This window comes from Miniopterus natalensis, chromosome 10 (assembly GCF_054644295.1).
Source record: "Miniopterus natalensis isolate mMinNat1 chromosome 10, mMinNat1.hap1, whole genome shotgun sequence".
In the NCBI taxonomy this organism is placed as follows: domain Eukaryota; kingdom Metazoa; phylum Chordata; class Mammalia; order Chiroptera; family Miniopteridae; genus Miniopterus; species Miniopterus natalensis.
Genome location: NC_142090.1, coordinates 17,333,041 through 17,350,016, shown reverse-complemented (window position 1 = coordinate 17,350,016; position 16,976 = coordinate 17,333,041). Strand labels below are relative to the sequence as shown.

Below are 16,976 nucleotides of genomic sequence, written 5' to 3'. Positions count from 1 at the left end.
ACCAGCTGCATGGAATAATGACCCCTGCCCTGGTGGCCAAGCAATCAGTGGAGACCTAGATCCTGAAAGGACACCAGGAAAGCTGCTGAATATTCTATTAAGGTCTTCCCCTGCAACCACCCCTAAAATCTTCACCCTTAAAACCCTAGGACCGAGGACCCAGCACACTTTCCTCTCCCCTCTCCTTCTTCCCAGGCAAGTTACCATTAGCTCCCTCACTCCCAAGGTCCAAGGGCCCTTCCTTTGCCTCTACAAATTGTTCCCTAAGCCCATTTCTTCTAAGAATTACTTCTTCTGCCTCTATGATTTTACAAATAAACCTTCACTTATAGATTGAGTCTTGGCTCTGAAATCTTTCGTAGCGAGAACTCAAGTACCGAGGTTGCTGAGCCCAAGTTGGGTCTGACCCCACAGGTCTAACACATGGTGCGGTTCCTGACATGGGAAAGTTCCCAGGGCCTCACTAGGAACAAGGGCCTTCTGCAATCTCTGCTCATTCCCAACACAAGAATACCCCAGGCTATCTTCCTTGCTTCTGCCCTGAGTGGTGTGTGTACTTCAGTAGGACAGCTGTTATAACAACAGAGTCAGAGAAAGAAAATGTGAATGTCCCAGGACCCCAAACTCTAGGGATATTCAGCATCCCATGTGTCAGGGCTGTCCCACCAGGAAGGGTTTGAGGTTGGCAGGTGGGTCCTGAGCTAATCTCCTCTACCTGGTACCCACAGGTGTGTCTCAGCTGATGAGACCGAGGCTCTAGGCCTGATGGTCAGGGTCACAGCCATGCTCTAATTCCACCTGTGCCAGGCTGCACCATTCAGTGTTGTGAGGCTGCGATGGATCCTTTCTGGCATCCGCGATGAGGCCCCCAATGCCAATCTTCTACAACCTCAATGACCCCCTCTGTAACACTGCCTGTGTGCACAAGCTACTGAACGGGTGGCAGCAAGTCTGGGAGACTTCCCACCATGTGGCCCACCTGTACCAGCAGTACCTGGAGTACCACAGCACCCTAAGCACCTTCCTGGTGAGGCTGGGCCTGCCACCCCGTAGCCTGGCTCTGATGGGACTCTGAGCTCCAGCTCGTCAGCAGGATGGGGGCCAGCTGCCCAGTGGACAAAGGACAAAGATAGGATGGCAGAGGTGTTGCGGCCTCTTGATTTATTCAGATTATTTAATATACAATGATGTAACTGTGACCCAAAGTGTGCAAAGTTAAAGCCTTCAACTGCAGCTGAGAGGAGAGGGCAGGCATGGAATACCTGGGGATGATAGTGAGTCAAGAATGATGGGCTGCCTCCTCCCAGGGTGGAGGACAGGGGGAGTGGCCTGAGGAGCACATAGCCTAGGGCCAGGGGAAGGGGGCAGAGACCTCCCTCTGGCCTAGGTCAGGAGCCCAGAAGTACCCCATGGCTCAAGGGGCAGCATCCCAGGAAGGAGCCAGAGGCAGGGCGAGGAGAGCACCATTTCTGGGGTGGGGAGGGAGGTACCCTACAGGAGATGCCAGGAGGGGCCAACTGTCCCAGGGGAGGGAGCCAGGCCAGAGCAGGCTGCAGCGAGAAAGACCTGAGACAGGCGCAGGGGCCTGAGAGCCCAGGTTGGTGGGCTCAGGGGGGACTGAAGGGGGAACCCGGCAGGAGGGGTGAGGCTCCCAAGGCAGCCAGGCCTCAGGAGCAGTCTTGACTGCCAGGGATGCCTAGCAGAGGGCCTCAGGCCCTCCCCTCCTCTCTCCCTTGAAAGAAGCTGGGGAACCCATAGTGCAAATCTGTGGACTGCTCAGTTATGGAGGGAGGCTGTGCCTAAAGGGGGACCCTGGGGCATATCCCCTCTGCCACCGCGGCCTCCACCACGGCTTCCACCGCCATCCTCAGTACAGCCGCTTCTCGTAACTGTGGGGACAAGGCAAGAGAGAAACTGAAAGTGGGAGTGTGGACCCTGCTCCCTTCCCCGATCCCCCTGTACAGGCCCAAGGGTGCCAGGTGGCCCCCAGAAGAAAGAGGCAGTGAACTGCAGAAGCCCCTGCCTCTCAGCCATGGGGGAAGAGAGAGGGGAAAGAGCAGGCCCTGTGCCTCGGTCCTCCCCAGGTCCAGAGACAGCCATGCTCCAGGTCCAGGCTGTCCTCAACTGGGGTGGAGAGTTTAGGAAGGCATGGCTCATCCTTACAGAGCAAGCTCAGATCAAACTGAACCTCTGCTGCCCAAGTCTCCACCCCACCCCTGCACATACAGTGGCCTAAGCCCCCTGTGGTCACTGCATCCAGTCCAAGACAGGGTAGCCTCAGGCCTGTGGTCAGGAACATCTCTGTACTCCAGAAGGAGATGTTTCTGCTGGATGAGGAGCCACTGCTGGCTGTCCCCACCAAGGTGCTAGTCCTAGGGTCCATGTCCCATGATCACACTCCAGTGCCACCCCCAGTTCAGTGTCCCTCCTCCCCACTCCCAGACCAGGTCCAACCCAAAGTGCCCCTGCTCTACTCTACACTTGGCCCGGGCAGCGCAGTTACTTACACGGCAGAAAGGTATAGCTATAGGAGGATGGGGCAGAAAGAGACACAGGTTAGATGCCCGCCTGTGCCTGGGGGGCCAGGCCCTCTCGACCAGGCGGGGCCACATGCCTGCTACTACTGCTGCCGACTAGCACTGCCCCCACCCAAGGTTGCCCCAGCGCTGGCCCTGGCATCTGTCTCTCTGTCCTGCTCCCCACCAAAGGACTCTAGCTGCCTGCCTGGGGCCACCACCAGCAAGAACCCAACAATGCCAGCTCTTGCCACCAGCCACCAAGCTTCTAAAGAAGCAAAGGATGGGAGCCTAGGAGGGGCTATTGGCTACATCTTCTGTGCTCTGCTGGGATGGGGGGAAATGCCCAAGGGGAGGAGAGGGGTCTGCCTGCCTAGGGGCTAAAGGACAGTGTTCAAGGGTGGGTTGGGCCCTGTAGGAAAAGGGTGATGGGGACATCCTGCAGCAGCATCCATCCCTGGTTCAGATGGTCCATGGGGTCCCTGAAACCTCAGCTCAGCCTCTGAACCACAGCCCCACCTGCCTGACCCAGTGCCAGCCAGCTGAGGCAAGGAAGCCAACAGACTTACGAGTGCAGGCCGTGGACGCCACCCTCAATCTGGGCAGACATGGTCCGCTTCTCAAACTTGAGCTCTCCTGAGTACATCATGGACCTGAAGGCAGGTCGATGGAGCAGGTCAGGGCACCAAGGGGGGGGGGAAGAGAAAGGAAGAGAGGGTAGGGCAGCCAAGAGCCTCCCAGGTGCCACCCACCTGCTACCCCTCCTAGTCACAGCACTCACCGCAGGACAGACAGGCTCCGGGCACCAATATCCTGGCAGCCATGCTGGATCCCCGCTATGAGGTAGGGCACAAACTTCTGAATGGAGCCTTTGTCCTGGATGGAACCTGATACGCCCTGTGGGACCTTCACCTTATCCCCCTCACTGTATAGAGAGCAGGGAGCCTGAGCCAGGTAGCCCATGGCCAGGGACCCCCATGCCACATCTCAAGGGCACCAACAGAGGGGATACCACCCAGAAGAACCCCCAAAGCAGCCACTCCCTGGGCCAAAGCATAAAAAAAGCATGGATTCTGAGCCAGAAGGCCCAGGTACTGTCCCAGGTCTGCTACTTGTGCCCTGTGACTCAGTTTCCAGAAATATAATATGGAGAGTCGGTGCCATCTTAGGAAATCAAAGGCATGTATGGCCCCTTTAAGGATTGTGGGCTGTTCTGCCTGGGGCCAGGGCTCAGGGGCAGAGCACCTGAAGTATCGTTTCTGGCTGCTGCTGCTCTTCTCCATGGCATCCAAGGAACCCATGCCCCGGTACTTCTTGAGCCTCACCCCATCGGAGAAGAAGTACTCGCCAGGGGCCTCTGTGGTGGCAGCCAGCAGGGAGCCCATCATCACTGCAGTGGTGAGAGAGTGGGGTCATTGCCTCTAGCCCATGGCCCTCCAAATGCCCCCACCCAGCTCCCAGCCCCCCACTGGCCTGCCCAGTCCCCAGCAGGCCCCCTTACCTGTGGATGCTCCAAGGGCTAGGGCCTTGACCACATGCCCCACGGTCTGGATGCCACCATCAGCTATGACTGGCACCCCAAAGCGCCGAGCATACTCAGCCACCTTATACACGGCAGTGCCCTGAGGCCGGCCACAGGCCATCACTGCAGAAGGGGACACAAGACAGAGATGTCAAAGGCAACAGAGGGGCCAAGGACGGGCCCCTTTCTACTTGTGCCCTACCTTGGGAAAAGGGACAGGGCTGGAAGATGCTGTTTCTGAGGGACGACAGGTGGCAGCAAATAACACTATGGTGATAATCACTCTAAAGACCCAGACCACCCCACCCATGACAGCACTATGGGGAGTTCTTATGGGGGAGGGGTCAGTACTGGCCTTCAGAGTATTGCACCCCCCACATTGGCACACTCAGGCCTGGTGGTCCCCAGCCTCACCTCTCTCCATATACAAGTTCCCCTTTGAGGCTTTCATTTGCAAAGCCTATTACTGGGGTACTCATGGCCTTATTTGAGATATTGCCTTCCTTTTGTTAAGTTTAATTGTCCAAGGTCCTTAAGTGTGAGGTTTTAAGTGGGAGTAAAAAGGAACCAGCACTTATGTAGGGATGGATGCCAGGCAGGATAAAGAAGGGAAGAGGCCTTCTCCAGAGGGGTCTTTTGTTTCGTCCCTATTGTATCCCAAGGCTTAGAACAGTGCCTGACAAACAGCAGGCATTCAACTAGTATTCGTTTAGTGACTGAATGGAAGGCCCATGTTTCACCACAGTGGTCATCTAGGGTGAAGGGTAGAAACTTAAAAGCAGAGGCTCTGAAGACCAGAAAGGGAGATGTTTTGGGTAGAAAAGCCCAAATTGATCACTCAGTGTTCTGGAGAAATGATCCTCACTAGAGGGGCCAGATCCATACCCTCAGGCCAAGTCAGACACCAGCCTCCAGGGAGCACCCCTCAACCACATGGGGACACATGGTCAGGGTCCCACTCTCCCCCTTCTCATGTTTGGGTATCTACCCTGCAAACGGGCCTTGTGACTGAGTGGAAACCCTCCCTAGCTAGCACCACATGGTGATAAAGTATATATCCTTAGACGTTTAAGGACAAGCTATCTCCATGTCTTAAGTATCTGCCTTGTCACAAAGCTAATCCAAAACCTGAGCAAGCTTCCAACAAGCATCTCAGAGAAGTATTCACACCAGCCTTGGACCTCTGGGTGGGGGCTCTCCTTAACCAGAATCTGAGAAGCAGGTTGGCACACACCTAAAACTCTCAGTAACCTCATCTTACATGTGTCTCCCCTCAAGCCCGTGGGCCAGGCAGGCAGAGTCTGAGCCCGGATCACCCCTGAACCCACCATCCCAGGGAGGGACCTGGCAGAGCAAGCACTCAGCATGTATCGATGGGACGGGAGTGAGGCCTGGGGCCTGTGGAAGACCAGTGGCCTGTTCTAAGTGGCAGTCACTCTTCTACTGACACCCACCTTCTTGGGTGATGCAGATGGAGCCACAGCCCATGCCCACACGCAGCCCGTCCACGCCAGCATCAATCAGATTCTTGGCCTGAGCTGCTGTCACCACTGGGGGGTGGAGGGGGTAGTGGCCGGAGAAAAGGAACAGTATGAGGGTGGGATGCCCCTGCCCTGCCCTGGTGCTCCCTGGGACCCCAGTCTAGCTCTGCCCCCACCTAAATAACCAAAGCCCATTCATTCAGCCCCCTAGCCCCAATGTAGAGATGATACCATCACCTTGGGATGCTAAAGGACAGGAAGTTACACAGTGAGGGGGCAAGGGCCAGGGGTGAGAGGGGGCTCCACACTCACCATTCCCCCCAATCACCTGGAGGTGGGGATACTTCTTCTTGATATAGTGCACCATGGCAATCTGATACTCAGAGTTCCCTTGAGATGAGTCCTGAGAGGAGGGGGACAGGACAGCTTAAGCTGTGACAGCTGAGCGTCCTCCCTGGGGGAGGGACTCCTGAGTGGACAAACTCCTGAAATTGTATAAAAAACATTGTGAAAATGTTCTTCTTTTTTTTTCTGGGAAGACACCTGACAGCTCTCAGCTGATTCTCAAAGGAACCTGCTTTCCCCAAAAGGTTAGACCATTAATGTATAGTTTCAGAGCAGACAAAGCCCTTTCACATCTACTGACAGACTGGTCCTCACAGCAAGGCTGCCCAGAGCCTATCCAGTTCCTACCAACTCACTAACCAAATGAAAGTAGTTAACCTTTTCAGCCTCCCTTTCTTCATCTGACAAGGGGCATGGTAACTGTACTTCAGGGGACTATTGGGAGGATTGAATGAGACATAGGGGTCTTAGTGCAGGGCCTGGCAAGTGGGAGGTTGCCCATGAATGCGAGCTATAACCATTAGAGTGAACTTCTGAGCAGCCCAGAAGACCCTCAGAGGGGCCCACAGTTGGTCTTAGCTGTCAGAGTACCACTGACCCTCCTAATTCTGACTCCAGGCTTAATTAGAGGCGAACCTGGATCTTCCTAAGCCTCTACTCTACTGAACCACTCCGGCTCCGGGGCGATGCCTGTACCAGCACTATGACATCGGTGCCCGCCTGGGTGAGCAGGTCCAGGCGGTATTTGTCGTCCTCGCGGGTGCCCACAGCCGCCCCGCACAGCAGTTGCTTGTGGGAATCCTTGGAGGCTAGGGGGTAGTCCCGGTTCTTCTTCAGGTCGGTGCGGGCAATGATCGCCACTAGCTCATCGCGATCATTGACAATGGGCAGCTTTCCTGAGGAGGAATGCAGAGAGGAGATGAAGGAGCAGCTTTTGGGGGCTGGGGAGTGGGGTAGACCAAGTGAAATTCCACTAACATATCCAAACCAGCCACTAGGTGACAGCACCCACCCAGGAAGCGCTCCTAGGGACCTAGGCTTCTTCCCAAGGTACAGGAAGCAAAGAAACCTTGCAGTCAAGTGGGTTCCTGGAGCTCTTCCTGCCCTGTGGCCTGGCCAGGCTGAGGTGGGCAGCCCCTGAGCACTGGCAGCCTTTCACCTGCTGGGCCACAGGCCACAGTGGTCAAAAACTCCTAGCTAGGGCACAAATGTGAGGCTGTCCTTCAGGGAGGAACATGTGCCCTGTACACTACCACCCCCAGAGAACAATCCAGTATGGGCCAGGGAAGCATGTCCCAGTGTCTCCCTATGGGACTTAATGGATATTATATCAACAGTGCCAATGTCAAATATATTTAACTTCAGGACTTCTCAGAACCTTTAATAAGCTAATGTACACTTCTTTATGCAAGGTGGGGAATATAGAGAAGAGCATTTTTCAGATTTATAAGACCACGGAACCCTTTTTTCATGATGAACATTTCACAGGACTAGTTTTATTTTTTTGATACATACTGTGAAGATACTGAACAAGGGACAGGCTTTTGTTAAGCCAAGAAAAGGACCTCAGAAATCATGCGCCAGCCTGGGGTATCCAAACCTTCCCCATGTCCCAGTCTGGTTGCTGGGACAACCTGTAAGGCTGTGAAGGAACAGGGGAAGCTGGGGTACAGGAAGCCAGGCAGGGGGAGTAAAGTCTTGAGTTTTCTGCCTACTCCCTGGTACCTTTCTTGCTGAGCTGCAGGATCTCATTTGCCTCTTTCAATGTCACACCTGCTGGAGCCACCACCAGCTCATTCCGCAGTGTCATCACCTGTGGGGCCAGGAACATTTGCCTGCAAGTTGGCAGGTGAGAGAGAAGGGAGCCAGACCTCCCTCTGGTCCCTGGTCACAGACACCTTGGGGTCCTCTCTCTGCCCCAGCCACACTTTCCCTGCCCTACAGGTACCTCACTGAGGAGGGTGGTGTGGTCCTTCTCTGCAAGAAAGTCAATGTCTCGGGAGGTGACGATGCCCACCAGCTTGCTACCCATGGTGCCTGTTTCAGTGATGGGGATGCCAGAGAAGCCATGCCGAATCTTGGCCTCCAGCACGTCGCCCACGGTGTGCGAGGGGCTCAGCACCACGGGGTCTGTGATAAAGCCCTGTTCAAATTTCTGTGGGCAGAGACAGGGGGAGGAAAAGGCTGGAAGAAAGCCTGAGGTGGTATACAGCCTGGCCACAGGGGAGGAGAGGGTGTCCTGGCCATGCCACAGAGGAGTCAGGGTCCTCCATGGGGTGAGGGACCAGTGGTAAGTGAGGGCTGGGCCCTATGCCCACATTGTGCAGAAGGGCAGACAAGACCCCACAGCAGTCAGCTAGGGAATGCACCAGCCTGCAGGGCTGGCAAGGGAGGCTGAGGTCTGTGAGTTGGGGACCACCAGGTGGCACTTTCTTTCTGGGGACGGGCCTAGTACTTGCCTTCACCTTCCGCACTTCATTGGCCTGGAACTCTGGAGTGCAGTTGTGGTGAATGAAACCAATTCCGCCCATCAGCTGGGGTGGAAGGCAAGCATGGTCAGAGCCAGGGGCCCACCCCTCCTCACTCCAAAAATCCAACCTCTGATCCCAATTCTTCCTGCTGCCAGCCCACCCTATTCAGTCCCCTCAACCCTGGGGTCCCAACCTAGGTGCCCAACTCACAGCCATAGCGATAGCCATGTCAGCCTCTGTCACAGTGTCCATTGGGGAGGAGATCAGCGGTGTCTTCAATGTGATCTTCCGAGTCAGAGCTGAAGTCAGGTCCTGAGGAAGAAGGCACAGCCTATGTGAGGAGTTTTATCATTCACTCAGCAAACATTTACCCAGCACCAGGCGGGGCCTGGGAATGCAGCAGTAAACAAGGTGGATGAGGCCCCTGCTATCTCTCCCAGGGTTTAAATTCTACTTTGAAGTAGAAAACAGGCACGAAACACATGTATAAAATTATTTCAGTCAGGATGAAGGCTTGAAAGAAAAGGAAGAGGCAAAGAGAGCCCTGGAAGAGAGATGTGGTGGTCAGGGAAGCCTCTTTCCTAGGAGATGACAAACAGCAGCGAATGAAAGTCTGAGGGACTACCATTCTAGGCAGCAGGAGCTGTTTGTGAAACCAGCCAAGGTGTATTTAAGAATGAAAAAGGTAAGTGGAGTAGAGGGAAGTGAGAGAGGCAGAGGCCAATGAGGTGTGAGGCAAGGTGGGAGCAATGAAGCGTAGCCTTGAAAGCCAGGGGGAGGAACTTAGATTAGATTCTGAGATGAGAAGCCACTGCCGAGGTCACAGGCAGAGGAGAGACACATCTGACTTATGTTTTAAAGAGGTCACTCGGGCTCCAATGTGGAGAATGGATCCTAGGTGACAAAGCCTGAGGCAAGGGGACCGCCAAGGAGACTGCTGACAGGTCCAGGCAGGAGATGCTGGTGACTGGAAGGGGGGAGGCATGGGAAGGAGTCTTTAAGCATCCAGGAAAGTAAGTGACTAAGGGACTGTAGCTCAAGGAAAGGTCAGGACCGCAAGTATACATTTGGGAGGTATCTGGCTATGAATGGGAGGTAGGGCCAGATCATGAGATTCAGGCCAACAGCTACGGATCCTAGACCCCAAAACACTCAGACAGAGACTTTGGTATAAAGATTTTTGGAGATTCACAGGCCCCTGAAGTCCATCTACAGACCCTATTCAGAACCCTGGATCCACAGTCTAGAAAATTCCTCCTCCTCTCCAATCACACCACAAAAGAGCCACAGCCTTCCTGACAGGGGCCACAGGACAGGAGACCCTCAGACCCACAGGGATCTTTTTTATCCCGCTCTTCCTAGCACCATCCCCAGGGTCTGTCACAAAGCCAGGGTGGTTGTTAAACTTTGTTACACTGAACAGCTGAACCATGAAGACTTCCTTATTGCTGTCATAAGGCAAATATCCAAAATACACCAAATTTCCCCCTAAAAATCTGTTTGGGTCAGCGCTGGCTACACAGGCTAGACCTACACTTCCCTAGGGTCAAGTGATCCAGGCACACTCAAGCCCGCTGGCCTTTCATGAGAATTAGACCTAAGTAAATATCAGTGACAACAGCGACAAGAGGAACAAGTTTTTCAGCGTGTATGAATTCATCATAAAATAATCTAACTTTTCCGTGAACTGACTTACATCCATCAGCACTAACCCTCCCATTCTGTAAGTTCACCATATGTTAATTATGTAAAGGATATTCATTCACTTGGCTTATAGCTGAGCTCCTGAGGTAAGCAAGGCACTGTGTTTCCTTGCAGTTGTCAAAAATCTAACTTCTTCAAACACTCTTTCCAGTTCTTGTATATTTGGATCCGTGAACAAGTCTGTCTACGTCATTCGAAGTCTCCATAATTTTACTGGCTTCTGTCATGTCCTTGCTCAGCATTTCAGACAAAACCCAATCCTTCCAGTCTACGGTAATAAGACAGCCACATGCACGCCCACCCCCTTCCGTTTTGAACCACATGGCAGGCTCTGTCAGTGACAGAGAGCCTTCTGGCCCTGGGCCAGGCCCACCATTCAGGATACCCCTGAATCCCCACCGCTGCCTCTGATCCATTAAGCATAACCCACTGCACTGTGGCAGCTTCTCTGGCAGCAATAAAGGCTACAGCCACCACATTCCCAAGAAAAGTCTCCCCACACCCCACCCTTCAGCAAGAAATCAGAAGAGATACTCACCACCTCATCAGCTATGAAGTCTATGAATCCTGGGAGAATCAGGAAGTCACTATGAAGAGAGAAAAGTGAGTGTGTTACTGGTTGAAAAGGGGCACCTGAAAGGGGCAGGGCTGCCATGCCAGGGGAGGAAGCATGGAGGTAGGGAAAAGGGCAGAGACTGCCCCTTGCTGGCAGTCTGGTCCCTTGCTGCCCCTTTAGGGCTGAACCAGTCTTGTGCCCCTCACTAGGATCTTGCTGATTCCAGCTCAGAGAGCTACAAATAAAGGCAGCGAAAGGCCTATGTACCTGGGGCGCAACCAAGGGAGTTGGCCCAAAGTGTCCATTGCCTCCAGGGCTCAGAGCTTGTCAAGTAACCTAGAAGTTCCCATGATGCCACATAAGGCAGATACACTGCCTGCTCTTGAAAACTTCCCCATCTTGATAGAGGGAGACAATAAGTCAACAGGAATGAACCTGAGAACAATTTTAGAAGTGTTCTAAATTGATATGAGCACCACACAACACAGGACAAACTGCACACAGCCAAGTGTCAGGGCTGCTCAGTCACACAGGTTTCCGAACAGCTCCAGAGACCCCAGGGGCTGAGTGCAGGCAGGGAGTGTTCTGACAGAGCAGGCATTGGTTTAAGTGTTTCCCAGTTGAACTAAAGCAACCAACAGGCATGGCCTGAGATCAGAAAGGGGAGGACAGGGCCTTACAGTTAGGACCAGAACCCTGGGGCCCAGCCAAAGCATGGCAGCTGCCAACACTAGAATGGGCCACAGCAAACCCCAGAAGGGGAGTGCAGGCCTGCACAGGTATGGCAAAGCACAGTGCCACAGCCCAGGGGCCCCGATGGGCTCAATCCCCCCACACCAGGAACACTCCCAAACTGACTAAGCAAAGCAGTAGGCACTGGAGCACAGGAAGGAAAAGCAACAGGGTAAATGGGCGGGGTGGGGTCTTTAACCTGCCCCAAGGCCAAAAGCAACTTCTAGAAATTTCCCTAGGGAGTTTCTTTGGCAGGCTCCAAAGAAAAATATATCAAAAAGATACCCCCCCCCCCCCCAAAGACTGCCAAAGAAATGAAGAATCTTAACTGCCTCTGACCCATAGCAGCCCTTCTTTCTGCACAGTAAAGAGGCTCTGTGGCTCACTTACAGGCTGGAGAAGAAATGCAAGAGTGTGGGCCCTGACATTTTCTAGGTATTACATACAACCCTCACCTGGCCCATGCCCCAGCTATGGGCAGGCAGGTGGAGAGACACTTGGTGTCTAGGGAAACTGCCTGCCCCACGGAGCGCTTACAGGCAAGAGCAGGGACTGGCAGGAGACAGGGCAGGGGTGCTCCTGGCTGGCCAGCATCCCCACTCCACCTCAGACCCAAGGTTCTGATGCTCCTTCCTGGCACGGACACAGTCCTGCAGCCAGTAGGAGAGCTAGTGCCAGGCCTGCAGCCCACAGGACAACTGGCCCAGGGCCCACGGAGAAACAAACTAAGCCAGAGGCAAATAGAAAAGTCTTGATCTCCAAAAGCCCATGTGGACTGGCCTTGGGGGCGGCAGTCACGGAATAATCATTCCCAGGGGGACAGTAGTGCTAACCTGTGGGCCGGCAGGGGCACAAGTGTAAAGAGGGCTTGTCAATGGAAAAAAAGGAGACATCCCAACTATCCAGCTGGGCCTCTCCTGGGGGCAACACCCAAGCAGCTATCTGAGCTGGTCTCCAGGCCCTCTCTGCCTTCCTGGCGACCCTGCGAGACAGTGAGAGGATGTCCTGGACCAAGGTCTGGGAAAAGTCTCCATAACTCCCACATCTCATGTTCCCACACCCCCCAAGGCCCCTCCGTGCCGCCAATATGCCCATGAGAGGGGGAGGGGGCCAGGTAGGACCCGGATCTAGCCAGAAACGGGATATGGCACCTAGGGCCGCGAGGTGGCTGTGCCACGTCCGTCTGCTGTTTGCTCTCGGGACGGGCCGCCTTCCTCCCCACACCCGGCCCTCCCCACTCCCACTCCTGCCCGTGTCACTCGTATCGGGCCGGGAATGCGGCTGTCACCGAAGGGGGAGCGGTGCACGTGCAGGGCCGGAGTCGGAGGATCGCGGCGCGTCGGTTCGCTCGCCCATATGGGGCCGAGGCCCCCGCGCTTACTTGTAGGTGAGCCCGTCGGCGTTGGCGAAGAGCTGCTGCGCCGTGAGCCCATCCTCGGGCACGTAGCCGGTGCCGCCGCTGATCAGGTAATCCGCCATGCTGCCGAGAGACACCGCGACCCGACATAAACACCCGTGCGGGCCGCCCCGCTGCTGCTGCTGCTGCTGCTGCTCCCGCTGCTGCTGCTCCCGCTGCTGACGCCGCCGCCACGCCGCTGCCGCGGGCCGGCCGGCCGGGGGCGGGGGCTGCGGCAGCTGCCCGGCTGGCCCGGGGCGCCGCCCTCTCCGCCCGCCCTTCCCCCGGAGTCCCCCGCCTCCGCCCCGCGCCGCACAAAGGGCACGGCAGAGCCCGGCCCCGCGGCCGCTGTGCGCGCGCACGCACACAACCTGGGCCGCCCCCAGTGGCCCCCAGGACCGGGGTTGGAGGTGCGAGTCCAAAGGGGGAGGGGGCTGAGCCAGGCCCGGACACGCCCCCTCCGCCGCTCCCGGTCCCGCCTCCCAGGCGCTCTGCAGCGGGGCCCCAGGCGCGTTCCTAGCCTGGGCCACCCCAGTCCACCTGGCCTCCACCGCCTGAGTCTCCCCTGGTCCTACTCCACACCCCCAGGGGTACCTCTAACACGGTTTGTTTTTCCCAAGGCTATGGCCCAAAGTCCTGAGTCCTGAGGAACCGCCTAGGCCTAGGCCAACAGCTCCCCAACGCACAGGGGTTTGAGGTTGCACCCTCCCTGCAGTGTAGCCTGCCCCACCTTCCCCAACCCCAACATCATTCCTAGAGGGAGGGCAATCTTAACAATAACACTCCCTGACCTTTGGGTGGCCTTGAAGCCCTCTGCAGTTTGCAAGGCATTTTTCATAAATGATCACATTCACTCTACAATCCATTACATTGCCAATTATTAGGCATCCCCACTTTAGAGGTGCAAAACCTACAATTCAGAAAGTAAAGAGGTGGGGGGTACTGCCTCCGACTCCTGTGCAAAGCTTCAGTCTGACATCCTATCCCCAGCTCAGAAAGTGGTATGGATACCAGAGGAAGAAATGTGTTTTCATTTGGGAGGTTAGTGTGCCAGGAAGAAAAGGAAGGATCACAGGCTTGGCTTAGGTAGGTAAATATGCATACGAATTAGAACAAAGGCTAAAGAAATTTTGAGAATTAGCCAAAGCAGAAGTTTGGTCCTATGGGTCCAGCAAGACCCAGATTCCTACATAGGGTCAGAAAGATTAGAGAGCAAATTGATTCACATTGGGGGAGATGATGTGGCAGGGGGAAGACTCTTCCCTGTTAGGTAACCAGACTGCTAATGCTACTCCCTGACCAAAGCCAGAGAGTAGATTCCCCCACTGAACTCTGCTGTTCCCCCTTCTCCTCCTGTGGCCCCACAGCTCACTTCTTGGTGAGGTGAAAGGCTGGGCAGAGACACAGTCCTCTCCCTGGCAAGGTGGATGCCTGTGGTACTCCCTCCCTTCCTCCTCAGCCCTGGGAATCTGGGCTTGTTTACCACTGTGATGGCAGAAAGGCCCAGGGGAGGCTCCCTGGGATGCCCAGCCTCCCCCAATGAAGACCCCCCCACACACCCTACCAGGAAAACACCGACTGTTCCATCTGTGTGCAGAGGGGAGGGGAGGCTTCCCACAGAGTTAGGGCTTTGCGACTGGGAGGTGCTGGAGGAGTTCATAGATTTCCGCAGTCCTCTTTCCTCTTACTGGGGAGGACTGGGACATCACAGACCCTCCCCACCGGTGGAGCCCTCCTTGGAGGCCTCTGAAGGCCCTCTGGCATTGGTAGGAAGGGAGCTGGCAGGCTGGGGTTCTTTACTGAGGCTAGCTTGCCATGGACACCTGGGGAGCACTTCTGATTTCTCAGCTCTTATAAACCCATCCAGAAGGCATGTGCCATATGGGGGAGGGGAGTTATCCTGAGGGGACCAGCACTAGGACCTTTTACTGGTCACTTGGAGCAGAGTGGTGAGGCCAGCCAGAGAAACCACATTGGCTGTTCAGAGTAACAGCATGCTGGGTAATGGCACTGCAGGCAGATTGCATGGGCTGTACATGTGATCTCTCTGGGTCTCTAAGGAACCTGCTCTGGGTCACTGTCCCCTACAGCATGGATCAGAAATAGCTAGGGTACTATTTAGGGTTCCACCAGGGCTAGAGTCCAAGATAGCAGCTGGGTTCTGCCATCTCTAGTGACATGTGCCCAAGCCTAGAACTTGAACCGAGGGGAGGAGGCTTCTAGGCTGAATTGTGAAGAGGGTCCCTTTCCTGGTGACAACAGACCTCACAGCCCTACACCCCCTCCTGCTTTGACATATGTCAGGGCTCCTCATTACTCTAAGCTGCTGGGCTCAGCCGAGAGTTAGGCTGTCCTTTTCCAGAGACTGTTAATCCACACACCCCTTCCTCCTCCCTCTTCCTGATCTTCCCTAGCTGCTTCCTCCACAGGGAGGAGACACCCAGGCAACCAGTAGGCCTCCTCAGCCCAAGGAAGGGCTGTTGGTCCCCTGAGCCTCCCTACCTAGCAGCTGTGAAGGCAGCAGGGCAGGAGAGCAGGGCTAAGCCCCTTCTGGGGGGGGGGGGTCTAGTGTTCTAGCTGGACACCAAGGTCCGTGCAGGGAGCCCGCAGGTCTGTCTGGTCTGGGCTGTTTGAATGGACAAGACTTCAAAACATTTTTAGGGTGAGTTGGGGGTGGGAAATAACAACATTGGCATTGTTAAGCTGGGACAGGGAACATGGCTAGGCCAACTGCAAGCCAGAGAGCAATAACTCTGACCTCAAACTCAGGACTTCTCATGGAGCCCTGTCCTCTTCTCACAGCTCTAAGCCAGTGACAGCAGATAGAGGTCTAGCCAACAGGTTTTGAATCCCATTATACCACAGGCCTGAGGCTCAGGTTTTACACAGGCTCTTTGGAGCCTGGGGTGGGGTAGAGATGGCCCCTAGAGGCAGATAAGGGATGCTCCTATGCGGGCCTGGTCCGAGCTCTGATAGGATGCCTTCGCAATACCTGCTCTAGTCAAGGCACTGCCTCCATCATGCCCCAGGTGCTCCAGCCAACTCCCTCGCATCCTGTGGCCTCTATCACCCTGGACCCTGAGCCCCCAGTAGCTGGATTTGTAGGGTGGGAGGAAGGATGGGGTTGCCCAAACCTGAATCAATTCTAGAGAGGCAGCCTACCAGGGCAGGAGGGGCCAGACTTCCCCCAGCACCCCTTAAGCGATTAAAAGTTCTTACATAATCAGCCAGGCCCTGGGCAGAGCTGCAGGGCTAATTCCCCCAGACTGCCCCCCACCCTCAAACCCAGCTTCCAGGTCACCTCCCCAAGCTGCTGAGCACCAACAGATGGGACAGAGAAAGAAGTCCAAATCCTCTGGACCGGAAGGACAGTGGGATTGAATGTCAAGCTGTGATACAATCCAGAGATTAGCTGCTGTCTTCTTTTCAGCCAGTGCCCCACGGCCCAGCTCAACACTCCCACTCTTCCTCCAATAACCCTAACAGACCCCAGCAGACTAAGGGTAGGAGTGGGTTCTGAACCTTAGGAGAGACCCTGAGGTGAGCTGTGCTGGCAGCCTCATCAGACCTCAGTGAATGGTGAGGAGGGGACAGGGTCCTCTCGGAGCTCTGAGAAGGCCATCCATCTGCACACCTACACCTGCCGGTAGGAGGACTAAAGATAGTTCTAGGAGGAAACAGCTAAGGAGGAGTAAGCAAGTTGGGCAGGGACTCCAACAAGCACTGTTTGAACCCCCGTAAGTGAAGCCACTTGGGCCAGGTGTCGTCGGGTGTGTAGTCGAGGTCTGATCCAGGGCTAAGATTTTGGGGAGCGTTTTTGGATTTACGACCCGGTGCAACGCAGCACCGAACTCTTAGCACAGTGTCCGCCTGCATTCCCCAGCCGAAGCTGGTGCGCGGCGCCTGAGCTCGATTTCAGGAAGTTGGAGGTCGAGGCCGTAGCAGCGCAGCGGTGGTGGGGTCTACCCCTCCCCTCCCCCGCCACGCCGCCGCGCCCGCCCCGGACGCGTCCCGCGCGCTCAGCCCCGGCGTCACCTCTCGGGCTCGCAGCCGGCCTGCAGCAGGCGGGCGCTGGACCGCTGCGCCACCGTCTCGTGTCCCGGGTGTTGCCGGCTTCCAGGCTCCGGAACAGCGGCGGCTCCGCCTCCCTGCAGCGGCGGCGGGAGCGTCCCCGACCCGGCTGGCAGAGTGAGCGGCCCCTCCATGCGGAGGCCAAGGTTCGGGGAGGCGGGAGCCTCTCAGCCTGGAGGCTC

The 16,976-nt window shown here is 55.7% G+C and overlaps 1 protein-coding gene across 4 annotated transcripts; it reads right to left on the bottom strand.

Annotated features, from left to right (window-relative positions):
- Nucleotides 1–1,144: 1,144 nt before the first annotated feature.
- Nucleotides 1,145–16,962, bottom strand: IMPDH1 (inosine monophosphate dehydrogenase 1). Of its 4 annotated transcripts, none has more exons than XM_087821031.1 (16): nt 16,759–16,962; nt 12,709–12,807; nt 10,578–10,626; nt 8,546–8,647; nt 8,324–8,398; nt 7,813–8,019; nt 7,590–7,677; nt 6,561–6,760; nt 5,832–5,922; nt 5,493–5,588; nt 4,018–4,161; nt 3,762–3,906; nt 3,298–3,441; nt 3,086–3,169; nt 2,508–2,524; nt 1,145–1,889 (listed from the first exon to the last, which is right to left on the bottom strand). In XM_087821031.1, the coding sequence occupies exons 1-16, from the start codon at nt 16,926–16,928 to the stop codon at nt 1,777–1,779; spliced, it is 1,824 nt and encodes a 607-aa protein (XP_087677157.1). In that variant the 5' UTR covers nt 16,929–16,962; the 3' UTR covers nt 1,145–1,776. The 4 variants fall into 4 exon arrangements, with proteins under 4 accessions (XP_087677157.1, XP_087677161.1, XP_087677158.1 ...); XM_087821035.1 differs by lacking the exon at nt 2,508–2,524 and adding an exon at nt 16,330–16,404 and having other exon boundaries at nt 1,780–1,889; nt 12,709–12,810; XM_087821032.1 differs by lacking the exon at nt 2,508–2,524 and having other exon boundaries at nt 1,780–1,889.
- Between the last annotated feature and the right edge of the window lie 14 nt (nt 16,963–16,976).

Coding starts and splice junctions, on each gene's coding strand:
- IMPDH1 (XM_087821031.1), bottom strand. CDS start 16,928: ATGGAGGGGCCGCTCACTCTGCCAGCCGGGTCGGGGACGCTCCCGCCG. Junction 5,589..5,831: donor CCAGGTGATTGGGGGGAATG/GTGAGTGTGGAG, acceptor TCCACCCCCCAG/TGGTGACAGCAGCTCAGGCC. Junction 4,162..5,492: donor CATCTGCATCACCCAAGAAG/GTGGGTGTCAGT, acceptor CCCCTTCTGCAG/TGATGGCCTGTGGCCGGCCT.